Below are 13,773 nucleotides of genomic sequence, written 5' to 3'. Positions count from 1 at the left end.
TAGTAAGAGCCAACACTTACAGAGTACTGCCAGGAAGTAGAATGGTGCTAAACTGAGAGCCGGAGGATTTTATAACATATAGTAACTTGGTTTCTGCTCTTATAGCTGCAATACAGTGGGGTAGTAGGAAGAGCTTTTGTCTTGTAGTTGGGAAACCTGAGTTCAAGTTTTGTCACTGCTACTTTTGGGTGTTCTTTAGTAAGTAACTCCATTCACCTAACTCTCAGTTTTTCCTTATCTCTAGAATCAAAAATAGCATCTTCTTCAAAGGGGTGTTACAAGCAGTAAACTCTAAAGCCTACCAATGTGATGACACGGACATTAGAAGATTGTGTCTTAATCTGCAGGCTTCTAGATATGTAGAATTTTGTCCGTTAGCAGACCTTGGACATTATCCATCACCATGCCATATAAAAACCTATTTAATCCTTAGGTTTGTGTATCATTTTATAGCTCACCTTCACCTACACAATGTGCCCCTCATTAGAGCTCAGTGAGGGCACAGCTTATTTTCCCCATTTTGCAGATGACAAAATGAGGCTTAGAGAAGTGAATAACTTGCCCATGTAGTAGGTCTAAGAGATGATACCAAAACAGACTTCTCTAACTCCTGCCTGGTCTGGTGGCTTCCCTCATCTGCCACCCTCAGACATGCTGATGCTTGGCTGGTGCTGTCAGGGTCCCCAAGAGGGGGTGAAGGAGAGAGGGCGTGCATCCAAGGGGCAACTATATGCAGTTGTCTCACAGTCCACCTTCATTAGAGAAGGAGTTTTACTTTCTGTCTTCAGTGCAGAAGACCACAAAGTGTTAGTGCACTCGCTGAGCTGGCAGTCAGTTAATTTTATTCATGGCTTCTCTCCCTGTGCCCCTTCTAGCCTCAGAGTGAACATGAGAATTTTCAACCCTGAAGAAAATGGCCTCGCAGGGGAATAGTGGTTTGGGTGAATGAGAGAAAATGATAGTCTGATGAAATACAACCTCTGAATGGACGCCTGTTGCAAGGCTCGCCAAGAATTGCTTGCTGTGACATTACATTTGCTTCCTCTGCTTGTTTTGCTTCAAAGGGAAAGGAAAACTAAAATCTCCACTGAGGATAGGAAGATGAATGTGTTGGAGAGGAGAGGAGCGCCTGAGACTGCCTGAGGTTTCCTGGGAAAGGGAACAGTGACTGCTGTCAGATCACAAACACGGTTTCCTGTCCTTCCCATGCTTCCACAGGAGGCATGCCAGACCAGTGCTGGACCCCCATCCAGGATCCAAACCAGGCCAGCCTTCCTGGCCCCACGTGGAGCTGGAGGGTGTCCTGGAGGGAGCTATTCTGGGTGAGTTCTATTTTGGCTTGTTTACCCGTGTGCACCACTGAATGCAGTCCTGCTTAGAGAGGGTGGGATCTGAGACTCCCTGTCCCAGACACAACCGAGAGAGGGTTATTTCCCATAAGTAGTGATTCATCTTCCCACAGACCTTCACATGAAGATACAGGGCCTCAGCTCACAACATGGAAGGAAATAACTTCCAAAGGATGTAAAAAGAATTATGAACCTGACCCAGACCCTTATTTTGGTATTTTTCTGTCACTTCAGCTTCTCAGTAAAGAAATTCTACCAGCTATGTATGCATTTGCTACTTTTAACTGGTGTTCCCAAATTAGTGTGCATTTGCCTACTCTTTGGGGCTTCTGTCTCAGGGAAAGGTAATTATAGCCTGAACCAAATGAGTGTCACTGAAGACTAGATTGGTGTCAGGGTCTGGTCAGCTGAAACCAAGCTGTACTAACCCACCAATAACTCAGCAAATTTGAAAAAATTCCTGTTTGGATATTGGTTTATTCAAATAACTTTTCTTTATTTTTTTAAATTCCTCTTTGCCTGGGTTTCAGTTCTGGAGTGCTAACTAAATCTCTTTTTCATATGTCTCCCTTGATGACAAAGTTCTCTAACAGAACCTGAATAACTGACCCTAATACTACTAATAGCTAGCATTTATTGATTTCTTACTTACTTTGCATTAGGTCTTGGGCCATCACTACCTTTAATATTGAATTTACTCTTCACAACCATCTTTAAAAAATAGATACACTTACTATTCCCATTTTGCTAATGAGAATACTTAAGCCCAGAATGTTTAAATAATTAGCCCAAAGTCACACAATCAGTGGAGAAACCTGGAATCAAACTCAGGGCTATGTTGCTCATGTCTTTAAATAATGCACTACTTCCTTTTAAGTTTTAAGATCGTTGATAATTATCAGCAGAATGCTTTTATGAGTTGTGATCACAGTCAGACATAGCCATACGACATCCACATTGTAATTATAATTATATACCACTCTGAATATCCATATGAGATTTATGTTCCTGAGTAGTAGTGAGTGTAAGAGCCTATAAAACTCTTACATTAGATGGAAAATACATTTACATTTCTTAGGACCCTATCTAGTTGAAAAGACTTTAGGTGCAAAATATTTGTACATATCTCAAGAATCAAATAAATTACAAATTCAAATCAGTGGTCAACCTGTATAAGTGTTGCAAGCTTTCTAGAGTGAATAAAATTGAGATAATGTCAGCTTTCCCTTTCAAATTTTGCAGCCATGACATAGTAATTATAAAAGGACACTCTGGTTGGGGATGTTGAGAAGAATTCCTCAGGATGTCTGTAGCTGCAGATCTCACTAGTGGCCCAAATCTCTGGTTTTAAGTGACATCAGTGAACTAGATAATAACCCTCTGCTTTTAAGGGTGGGCAGTTTGAGTTTACTGGGATGGCTCAGTAGGTATGCATCTTTTAGCCTTAGAATTAAGAAGACTTAAAATTAAGAAGAAAAAGTTTTTAAAGAATTGACCATAGTAATAACATATAGGTTTCAGAAGGATTCTGGGTTTTTTTATACAAGGGTCTTCAAAAAGTTCATGGAAGGATTTGTATTATCTTTTAATTCAATTTTTCCACGAACTTTTTGAAGTATCATCATATTATAGCTTATGTTCTTGTGAAACCTGAGAGAATTTGGCCTAATAAAATGACAACCTTAAACTCCAAATTAGAATGGGCGGTTGAGTAATGGGTGTGGTCTAAGTCAAAATATAAGTGTATGCAGTTATTGGAACATCTGAGAGAACTTTAGATTCACTGTATTTATAAGATTAACTTATTAAACTTATGTATCATTTACATACTTAGAAAGGTGTTGTTTATTTCAAATAATCAAAAAAATATATTAAATGTGTAATGGCTATGTGAAATGATGAAGTTGTTTAATTACTGAGTTTGTAAGCAAGATCAAATATTATTCAAAGCCCCCTTAAAAGTGATAGTCAAAATTTGCTATGTTATAAATAGAAAAATAAGCTTTATGAGTCTAACTTGAAAGTTTGAGAACTGAGGTCTTGAATTTATAACAAATATATTTAAAACTAATTGTTAAAATCAAAAGTAAACTTCTAAAGAATCTTTTCTGCCTAAAAATAAAAAGAAAAAAAAAAAAGAAAGAAAGAAAAAGAAAAACATCTCAAGGGCAGCAAAAAGCTCTTATAATCAGTCTTCTAAGTTATTGCTATCTAGATGGATGAACTTGGATTAGCAGCTGGTGTTTTAGTGGCCCTAGGACTGGGCAAAGAGCCATCTGCACAGGGAAGTCCAGAGGACTTTCTTGGCCAATGGTGGCCTAAAGGCCAAGTTGAGATTTAAGTTTAAGATTCTGGGCCGAGCCCGTGGCGCACTCGGGAGAGTGCGACACTGGGAGCACAGCAGTGCTCCCACCGAGGGTTCGGATCCTGTATAGGGGTGGCCGGTGCGTGGCCAGTCTGCTTAAAGTGATACACATTTAATGCTGAGCCTTCAAGCAAATGCTTGCTTCATTTCTGTAGCTCCTCAGACATGCAGTACAGTTAGAGTGGTGTTAATACTGAGGTCTCTGTGAGGTTATTTGTCGTGGGTGCATTTCCACAGCTTTTTACCTCCTTGGGTCCCAAAGTCCCTATAGAACTTTCATCCAACATCAGGGAAAGGTTGGAGAATGGAGGAAAGTGGATTTCTTTTTTTAACACTCTTCTTTGGGTATGCTCCTTCCCCACTGGCACTGGGGTAAGATGGTTTTTAGAAGACAACACTCCCTGGGGAATCAGGGAGCTGGGTCAAGAGCATTTCTCCCTTTGAGGTCTTAGTGAGGCTTTTGTTGTTTTCTGCAGAGGTGGAAGGAAGCAGAGAATCAAACAGAGTGTGTCAAATCCTGTTTGAAACTAGAAAGGACCTAAGAAATATATATGTAAAATAAAAAATGCTTTGTAACAGAGGGCTATGTACAGATATCTCCAAATTCACTGACCAAATAAATTAACCCTCGATGAAGATCAAAATTCTATATTCTGTACCAAAAAAAAAAAAAAAAAAGGAGGAGGAAATAAAGAAAAGATCTATCCAAAGTCACCAAATTGACATTCAAGCATGGAGCTGAAACCAGCCAGCCTCGCAAACCAGAGCCACGACCAACAAGACAAGCCTAAGCCCAGTGGCTGGAGAGCTGTGAGTCAGATAGACCTCTCTCCAGGGAGGATTACTGTACAAACACATGCACAGCTCTTTGACACTTGCATTAGCTCACTCAGAATAAATTTGCGCCTGACTCTTCAGGAATTCTAAAGTCGATATACCTGGAGAGAAAGTTCTCCAGGGACTGCTTCTTGTCCTCCTTGCAAACAATGCCCTCCTTCTTCTGCTTCTCCATATCTTTGATCCGGGACTGGAACGTATCAATCAGATCGAACACAGACTTCATTGCTATAGGCACCTCATAGTATTGCTGTTTGAAAAAGAATAGAATGCATATAATGTGTAAGTGCATTTCTTCCCTCTGTTCAGAAGATAGAGAACCTGGGAGAATTCAGGGAAGCTCTGGGGAAATTTTCACAATCAGAGCCTGGAGGGCTCTTTGATTTATAAACACTCTCCTGCAATAGTACCTCTTCTGATGTTTTGGGGTTCCGATTACATGAAACAACTGCCACTTTATAAGTAATTCTTAACTGCTCTCCTTTTATTGAAAAGTGTTTGTGTCTTCCTCTCCATACACATCCTAGATTCACTTCTCTGACTCTGGGACTAAGTGGGTTAGTGTTCACTACACAACTGAAGAAGTGAGAAACACTCTACCTAACACAGGAAACTTATTGCCGGGTCACATAAGAGTAACTTTCCACCAAGGCCTGTTCTGTGGTCCTAGGGATTGTTTTATTTTAAAATTAGGTTATGTTTGTTTATGTGTTCCCATTAACAAGTTGGGATCCAACTGAAAGACAATGAAATCCAGTTTCTTGGATCACAGCTGTCTGAACTTACAACAGCAACCTGAGATGGATTTGGAGGCCGGCTTGAGCATAACCAGCATAAGTGGACAACAATCTGCACATGGCTTGGAGCTGTGTCCCCATTGGGAATTCAGTAAATCACAGAATGTCAGAGCTGGCAGGGACCTGAGAGATTATCTAGTCTAACCTCTCTCATTAGAGACAGGGCAACACATGTGAGGAATGAATTAATGAAGCAATCTCTCTACAGATCCATAAAAATACTACAAGTTGAGCCATCAGCTCTGATAATCCATACAGCCTTTTATCCTAAAGATTTTCACTTAAGTATGGTATACTATCAATGTACTAGAACGGTTAAGACAGGGGGCTCTAGAGCCAGCCTGTGTGGTAATAAAGACTAAAGTCACTAACTGGGTGAACTTGGGCTAGTTACCTTAACCATTTTGGGCCTCTGTTTTTTTTCCTTTGTGAAATAAAAATAATACTGGTATTTATCTTCAGCGTTTTAGATAAGAATTGCAAATGATTGAGCAGAGTGCCTGGCATAAGGAAAGCACTCAATAAAGTTAGCTATTTTTGTTATTATTATTATTATTATGACTACATGGCATGGTTTTTCATGGTTTAGGACTTTTGTCTCTAAGCATAAAAAAGAAGTTTAAAACCCTACAGCCTTGTTCATGTTGGATCAGGAGGTAAATTTCCAGGCCCTTCCAAAATAGGCCTGTGTTAAACATGGGTTTCTTGAAGACAAACACCACACCCTTCACCTTTTATCCCCAGGGCATTGCACATTGTAGTTATACAGCACGTGTCTGATGAATGCATGATACTGACATCACAAAAGAATTTAATTTGAGTCAAGTAGTGGGCCACAGGGGTCAGTCCAACCCAATCTTCTCTGGAGCCACATTTCTAGACACAAATTCATAGGACAACATGGAACATTTGGGTCATTTCAAAACCTTGCCATTTATGAAATAATTTGTACTTTCAAATTATTGTAATGTGTAATGGATTCTTGACAAAAAAAATAATAATAATAAAATCAGAGTTGCTATTCTGAGGAATGGCATTGCATCATCCAAAACAAGAACCTGTACCTTGACTCTCAGATCCACGTCCGTTAGCACCATGAAGAAGTCATTGTAGGTCATTCCATACTCTTTCCTCAGCTCACTGATGAGATGCTGGTCTACCAAGTCTTCATCATCCACCACTCGCATGGGTTTCTCATTATCTTAAGGCAAATGAAATGGGAATAAAATATGGGTGTGGTAAGACAGAATCTGTGGGAAGTGAATGGGTGGAGGCTCTGGGCTTCCACCCTTCTATAATTACACCGGCCTTCATTAGTTTTATATATTCAACTCACACTGTGTTTGAATGAAGGGTTTCAGAGTGAATTAGTAAATATAGAAACAAACAAAAAAACTAGTCTTAAAAGTCACTCTCCTAAAGATGATCAAGGCTGCATCTCTGCTCACCCCATTCTAAATCAGAAGGAGCAAAGTGAGAATGAGGCTGGTGAGTCACCCCTGGAAGAAGACTCCCGGCTCACCCTGGGAATGAGTCTTCACCCTAACCCACCAGGGAACCAGACCCACATACTTCTGTTAAGCTTTATTTCCATTAAACAAAATTCTGAGTCTAAAGTCTGTGTGGGTTCCTCCCTTGCAGTATAGAATTAACTTTTGACTAAGTAAACATGCCATAGCTATAGAGAAAAATAAAAAGTCTATATTCAAAACTAGTCACAGGTTCGTTTTGGCCCCCAAAGAAGTCAAGCTATCAATTCATAATGCAAATTTTGTAAGTGAATACAATTTCAAGCAAAGTGTGACTGAATTTATGGAAGTTATCACCAATGACATATCTTTTCAATCATCAAACCCCAAAATAAATTATTACAACTCAGAATGGCTACTGAATGTGTTACTGGGTTAGTGGGAAACATGAAAATTAAGGTAACTGAGGCTTGACATGGCAACTCATATGTCTGGGTAGCATTTTATCATTTCCAAGGATAGGACAGCTTTATTCATTTCTTCCTTCCTGTACAGGTCACAGTGTTTCTAAATTTTTTATCTTCAAAATAACCCCCTATGTTAAAGATAAATGTGAAAAATAACATTAGCAAATATGTGATGATATGATATTAGCAAAGAGTTTATCAGTTACAGTCAGCATCACCACCATAATTTTGCATATACAGAGTTTTATAGCTTGAGTACCATAGACTATTATTCTTTTTAATAAGAAAAGGGGGCAATTACAATTTAACTATTACTTTGATTTATTTGATAGGATTGTTGGAAGTATATAAACAGGAAGCTTGATTTCTCCAAAGCAAATCAAAATGAGAGGGGAAAGAAGGTATNGGGAATGAGTCTTCACCCTAACCCACCAGGGAACCAGACCCACATACTTCTGTTAAGCTTTATTTCCATTAAACAAAATTCTGAGTCTAAAGTCTGTGTGGGTTCCTCCCTTGCAGTATAGAATTAACTTTTGACTAAGTAAACATGCCATAGCTATAGAGAAAAATAAAAAGTCTATATTCAAAACTAGTCACAGGTTCGTTTTGGCCCCCAAAGAAGTCAAGCTATCAATTCATAATGCAAATTTTGTAAGTGAATACAATTTCAAGCAAAGTGTGACTGAATTTATGGAAGTTATCACCAATGACATATCTTTTCAATCATCAAACCCCAAAATAAATTATTACAACTCAGAATGGCTACTGAATGTGTTACTGGGTTAGTGGGAAACATGAAAATTAAGGTAACTGAGGCTTGACATGGCAACTCATATGTCTGGGTAGCATTTTATCATTTCCAAGGATAGGACAGCTTTATTCATTTCTTCCTTCCTGTACAGGTCACAGTGTTTCTAAATTTTTTATCTTCAAAATAACCCCCTATGTTAAAGATAAATGTGAAAAATAACATTAGCAAATATGTGATGATATGATATTAGCAAAGAGTTTATCAGTTACAGTCAGCATCACCACCATAATTTTGCATATACAGAGTTTTATAGCTTGAGTACCATAGACTATTATTCTTTTTAATAAGAAAAGGGGGCAATTACAATTTAACTATTACTTTGATTTATTTGATAGGATTGTTGGAATCTTTTTAATAAGAAAAGGGGGCAATTACAATTTAACTATTACTTTGATTTATTTGATAGGACTGTTGGAAGTGAAGGTATATAAACAGGAAGCTTGATTTCTCCAAAGCAAATCAAAATGAGAGGGGAAAGAAGGTATCTCTTTTCCTCTGCAAAGTCATAATAGTGGTTCAAGGAGGTGGTTCAAAGGCATGGAACTGAGAGTCTGGAGGACAACCAAGGACTGTCTGCAGATGAGAAATAAATATGCCTTATACACATGAACTATTTTCATATGTACATTTTTGTTGTCATTAACAAAATATAAATTAAAAGAATTGTTAGAGTCACGTTGTTGCATTTTTTTAGTATATCTTCTTGAGTATAAAAAACAAGTTATGGAATAACATGTATGAGGGTACTTCAAAAAGTTTGTGGAAAGATAGAATTAAAAGATAATACAAATATTTCCATAAACATTTTGAAGATATCTCATATAGTATGACTTTATTCTTGTTTAAAAGGAAATAAAGCAAAAGAAAATACATCCATATGGGAATCCACAAAGGAAAAGGTCCAGAAGGACACACAGCTGATAACAATGGTTGCCTCTAGGGAGTGAGATGGGAGTGGGGAGTGGTGAGGTGGAAACTTTCACTGTTTACTCTGCCTGTCTATATTATTCAAGTTTTAACAAGAAGCATATTTTCCTTTGTGAATAATAATAATAATAAAGAAACCCATAAAAATTTTTTTAAATGTGCTTAATAATTAATGTTCTTATTCCAAGTCTTTACAAACCAGATTTTATCTTGCACCTAGGAATTACAATATTTAATTCCCAACATACATACAATTTTGCTTTTGTTTATTTAACAAAATATTTATCACCAGTGTCCTGAGTCAGTTCTGTGTTGGGTGCTAGATTCAGAGATCATCAAGTTCCAAGAACCAAAATTAAAACATTAGCATCTACCTTACATATGAAGTCACAAAAACAATTGAATGGCTCAGATGGAAGGAAGTTAGAGTTTACAGTAGTTTTTTAAAATGGCCCCACCTCTACCTATACCTATTCCCTTTTCCCAGTAACTAAAGATCCCTGTTATGGTGAATGTGTTGAACTGTCTTGTCTCTTGATTTTGAGCTCATCTACACCACTTGCTTTGGCCAATGGAATATCAGCACAAGTGACACAAGCAGAGGCTTAGAAATGGGCTACACATTTGAGATTGCTCTTGCCTCTATCAATACCATGAGAACATATCCACACTAGCCTACTAGAGGATAAATCAAGCCAAATTACCCAGTTCTCATCCCAGCCAAGGCTATCCCAGATCAGCTGACAGCCTGTTGACCCCCAACATGTGTACAAGCCCAGCCAACAGCCACAGAACCACCTTGCCAACCCATAGCTGAGTGCAGATGCATAAGCAAACCTAAGCAACCCAGCCCAGCTGAACTCTACTGACTTGTCACTAAATGAATGTTTGTTGTTACATGCCACTGATGTTTCTGGGTCTCTTCTACATTGTGGCAATAGATAATCGGATACAGACATTACCCGGCTTAACTAAATTACATTATGGAGGCTGAAACTAAGGAACTGTAGTGGATGCTGTAGTGTGCTGTCCAGGTCCTACCTTCAGAACTGAAATTGCTGTGAATGTTAGCAGCTGGATCCCTCTCTAAGAATTGCTCTCCTTAGAAGAGAGATGCCTTTCCCCAAGTCACACCCTGTACTAGGGGACAGCTCACATTTAATGGTTGATGCAGTGGGGGAGAGGATAGAAATAAAAGCTGTCCCGTTTGCCTCAAAGTGGACAAACATAAAGGGCTAGCTGCATTGTAGCTCAAATTCTCCCTGTCTGATCTTGCATCTCTCACTCCTCATAGGTATTATTGTTCCTGAGAATATACCCCATTAACCTCCTGCATGAGGTCATAGTCTCAGAATCTGTTTCTCAGAGAACATAATCTATCACAGACCCTGAAAAGAGGAGTGACTTGCTCAAGTTCACATTTCTAGTTAATAAGAGAGTGAGGGTTAGGACTCAGGGAATATGACCTCACTTCTGTCCAGTGCTCTCTCTACTATACCAAAATACCACACACTTAAAAGTAGAGAGGACCCAGGACCAAGATTTAAGGCAAACATTTTTCTAGCAGTACGTGGCAATCTGGTTTCTCCTTTCAACTAAAATGTTTTCTGAAATATTTCAACTGGACATTAGAAATAAAACATTCTGCATTCTCAGACTACAGAAATATCTACATATTTGTGCTGAGTAGGAGAATCTACCAAAGAAAAACAATGAAAGCCCTGATTGACAATGGATTCAACTAGGATGGGGGCAATTCTACATCAGGACAGAATCTGTTGCAGGCCAAATTCTGAGGAAGGTACATGCTCCTGTCTCCAGCCTCCTGCTCCTGCCACAAGTCTCTTTATGCTCTTCATTCTGTCTATATCAGGGCTGGGAAAACAAGAGGTTCTCTCCAGTCTGGAAAAGCAATGTAGAGTTGGCAACTTCTTGCTAAATTTATCTAAGTCTGTCTCAGCTCTAGTCCTTATCAGGACTTGCAGGGTTGCAGGGCTTAGAATCAAAAACGCTTTAGGAAACATCCTATAAACGGTCTACATGCTCCTGATCCACATAAAATGACTCACAGATGGGATTTGGACCTAAGATTATTGAGAAGAGGAATGGCCAGGTAGGGTGAACTCTGTAATGTTATGGTAAGGCCTGGCCTGAGAAGTGGGAAATTTGCCTAGATCCCCATCCTTTAAAAACCTCAACCTCAATCGGTGGTCAAATTCAGATTGTAGTAAATTTCTTCATTTATTTGTGTTTCCATGACTGACTATAGATGGTAATGACACTGCAGAAATTTAGCTTCAATTATAATATATTAAACACCAACTGTGTGCCAGGCATTATGTTTAAAGCTTTCATCTGTGTCTGCTTCTTCTCAGTGACATCCATGGTTTCTCTTCCTCCAACCTTATCTTTCCTAAGTTCAGGCCATTCCACCAATAGCTAGACCACTTCTGCTTTTCCCATTGTTTCAGAAGTTCCCAATCTCCTCTAGCAGTTTTTCAAAGTATAATCTGCTACCTACCTTCATCAAAATCACCTGAGTGCTTGTTAAAATCACAGTTCTTGAATCCAGACCAATTGAATCAGAATCGCTGGTGGTGAGTCCCAGGAATCTGCATTTCAACAAGTTTTTTGGTAATTGTTATATGCTCTTAAGGACAGAGAGCTACTGTCCCACAGGATAAAATCCAAATCCTTGTCATAGCATACAAGGCCATTTATGACATGAACTCTATCTTAATAAACATGCCTATTAACTCCTCATTCATACACTATACACCAGCCCTCTGTTTTCAGTTTCTAGAAACATACCCTCTCTTCCTGGAATACTATCCAGATACTTATCTACAAGGGTGCTCTTAATTACCCATGCAACCTGTCTTTACCTTACCTGTGCACTCATAACATTTTTGCATTCCTCTGTAATAATGCTTATTACCTTGCATTGCAACCAGTTGTTGACATGTCTATCTTCCCAACAGATATGAACAACTCAACAAGGACTGAGTCTTTATATTCATTCAACCTGGCACAGTTCCTGGCACACAATAGGTACTCAGTACAGATTTGGTGATCATTAAAACTCTCCCCTAAGAAAGATATTATATATAAAAAAGAAGGTAGTGAAAGATAGACTGAAGAAGGTGAGTGATTCTGGGTCTGTGTAGAAAACCCACCATCGAACCTTCACACTTTCCTTTGATCTTGTGAGCCTGCAACACAGCCAAGTCTAATGTAATTTGAGAAAACACATCCATATATATTTATTTTCTAAATTTGTGTTTGCATGCATTAGGTTTTTTAAATAAAACATATTTGTAAGGCATTTAAAATATAACTACCCTTTTCAGTAAGTCAGTACAGGCTAAAAACCTCATTTGTACAATAGCTAAATCTGGAGGCAAACTCCAGTAGAAGCTGACTTGCTTAAAAGCAATATTCTCAAGAATATCACCAGGACTGCTGAGCAGTCTACAGTAGATTATTTCAGTTAGGATAACCTTGGCCTCCAGCTATGGGACTTACTTCCATTTGATTAAATGATTAAATGACTTTGCAGTTGATCTCCTAACTCTATGAGTGGGTCGTTTTCCTACCTATCACCCCCCTGCAGGATGAGTGACAGGACTGAATTCACAGGAGGGACTAATCTGCTACTCTCAGTCTCTAGAAAGAGCAACTAGTCTTATCAATGAAGAATGTGTTTTTCTGTCCTATAGACTGACTCATGAAACCTTAAATGTTATTTAAAATTTATTTGAAAAGCATATTCAGAAATCTTTAGTGATTTCATGTGGTTTACCAAATAAAGTTTGAATTCTTTGCCCTGGTATTTGAAATCTTCTAAAACCAGGTGCCAAGCTACATTTCTAGCCCTCTCTTCCCCTCTTATTCTACACCCAACCTTGTGCTGTAGATCAAACCTAGCTGCAAATCAGAATCACCTAAGCAATATTTTAAAAACGTGATTCCTGGACCCCATCACTAAACTAAAAAGTCATTATTTTGGAGTGGGAAGAGGAGCTGGGAGTCTGAATTTTTCTTCTAGTTTATATACAGTGCCTATACACTGAAATGAAAAAGACCGACTAGAAAAAGACCCAATAGAAAAGCGGGCAAAGAACACAAAAGATGAAATACAATGCTCCTTAAACATCAAAAGATGTTCAACTATACTTACAAAAAGAGAAATGCAAGCCAACACTACCCTACATCGATATCAATTTTTACATATCACATTGGTCAGAAATATCCAAAAGTTTGTTCATATAGTGTAATTGGAGAGGTTTGAGGAAATAGACACTCAAACATAGCTGGTGGAATTGGAAAACGATACAACTTATATGGAGAGACATCTGTCACTATCTATCAAAACTAGACACATTTTCTGTTTGGTTCAACAATCCTACTTCTTAGAATCTATTGTAAAAATACACCCACAATTTCACAATTAATAATCTTGTACATATATCACTATGTATGTGTGAAACATATATAATAAGAAAATACTGAAAACAATCCAAGTGTCCATCAACAAACTGATTAAATAAACTACGGTAGAATCTCACAATAGTTCAAAAAGAATGGGGAAGATCTCTACATATTCATAAAGACTGATCGCCAGGAAATATATTTAAGCCAAAAAAGCAAGATGTGGAACAGTATATATACTATATTATATTTTGTATAAAAAGAAAGGGAATACAGATATTTACATTTACTTGTATTTGCATAAAGAAGCACTACAT

At 38.2% G+C, this 13,773-nt stretch overlaps 1 protein-coding gene across 1 annotated transcript in view; it reads right to left on the bottom strand.

Annotated features, from left to right (window-relative positions):
* The window catches only part of LOC103588704 (coiled-coil domain-containing protein 80-like), a 61,364-nt gene that overhangs the window by 6,557 nt on the left and 41,034 nt on the right, over positions 1–13,773 (bottom strand). Inside the window, exons 5-6 of the mRNA XM_008570480.1 lie at positions 6,413–6,549; positions 4,653–4,801 (exon numbers count right to left, since the gene is read on the bottom strand). Of these exons, the coding sequence (XP_008568702.1) occupies positions 4,653–4,801; positions 6,413–6,549 (286 nt within the window). The remainder of the gene's footprint in view (positions 1–4,652; positions 4,802–6,412; positions 6,550–13,773) is intronic.

This window comes from Galeopterus variegatus, unplaced genomic scaffold (assembly GCF_000696425.1).
Source record: "Galeopterus variegatus unplaced genomic scaffold, G_variegatus-3.0.2 Scaffold606, whole genome shotgun sequence".
NCBI classification, from domain to species: Eukaryota; Metazoa; Chordata; class Mammalia; order Dermoptera; family Cynocephalidae; genus Galeopterus; species Galeopterus variegatus.
This window is presented reverse-complemented; position numbering and strand designations above follow the sequence as displayed.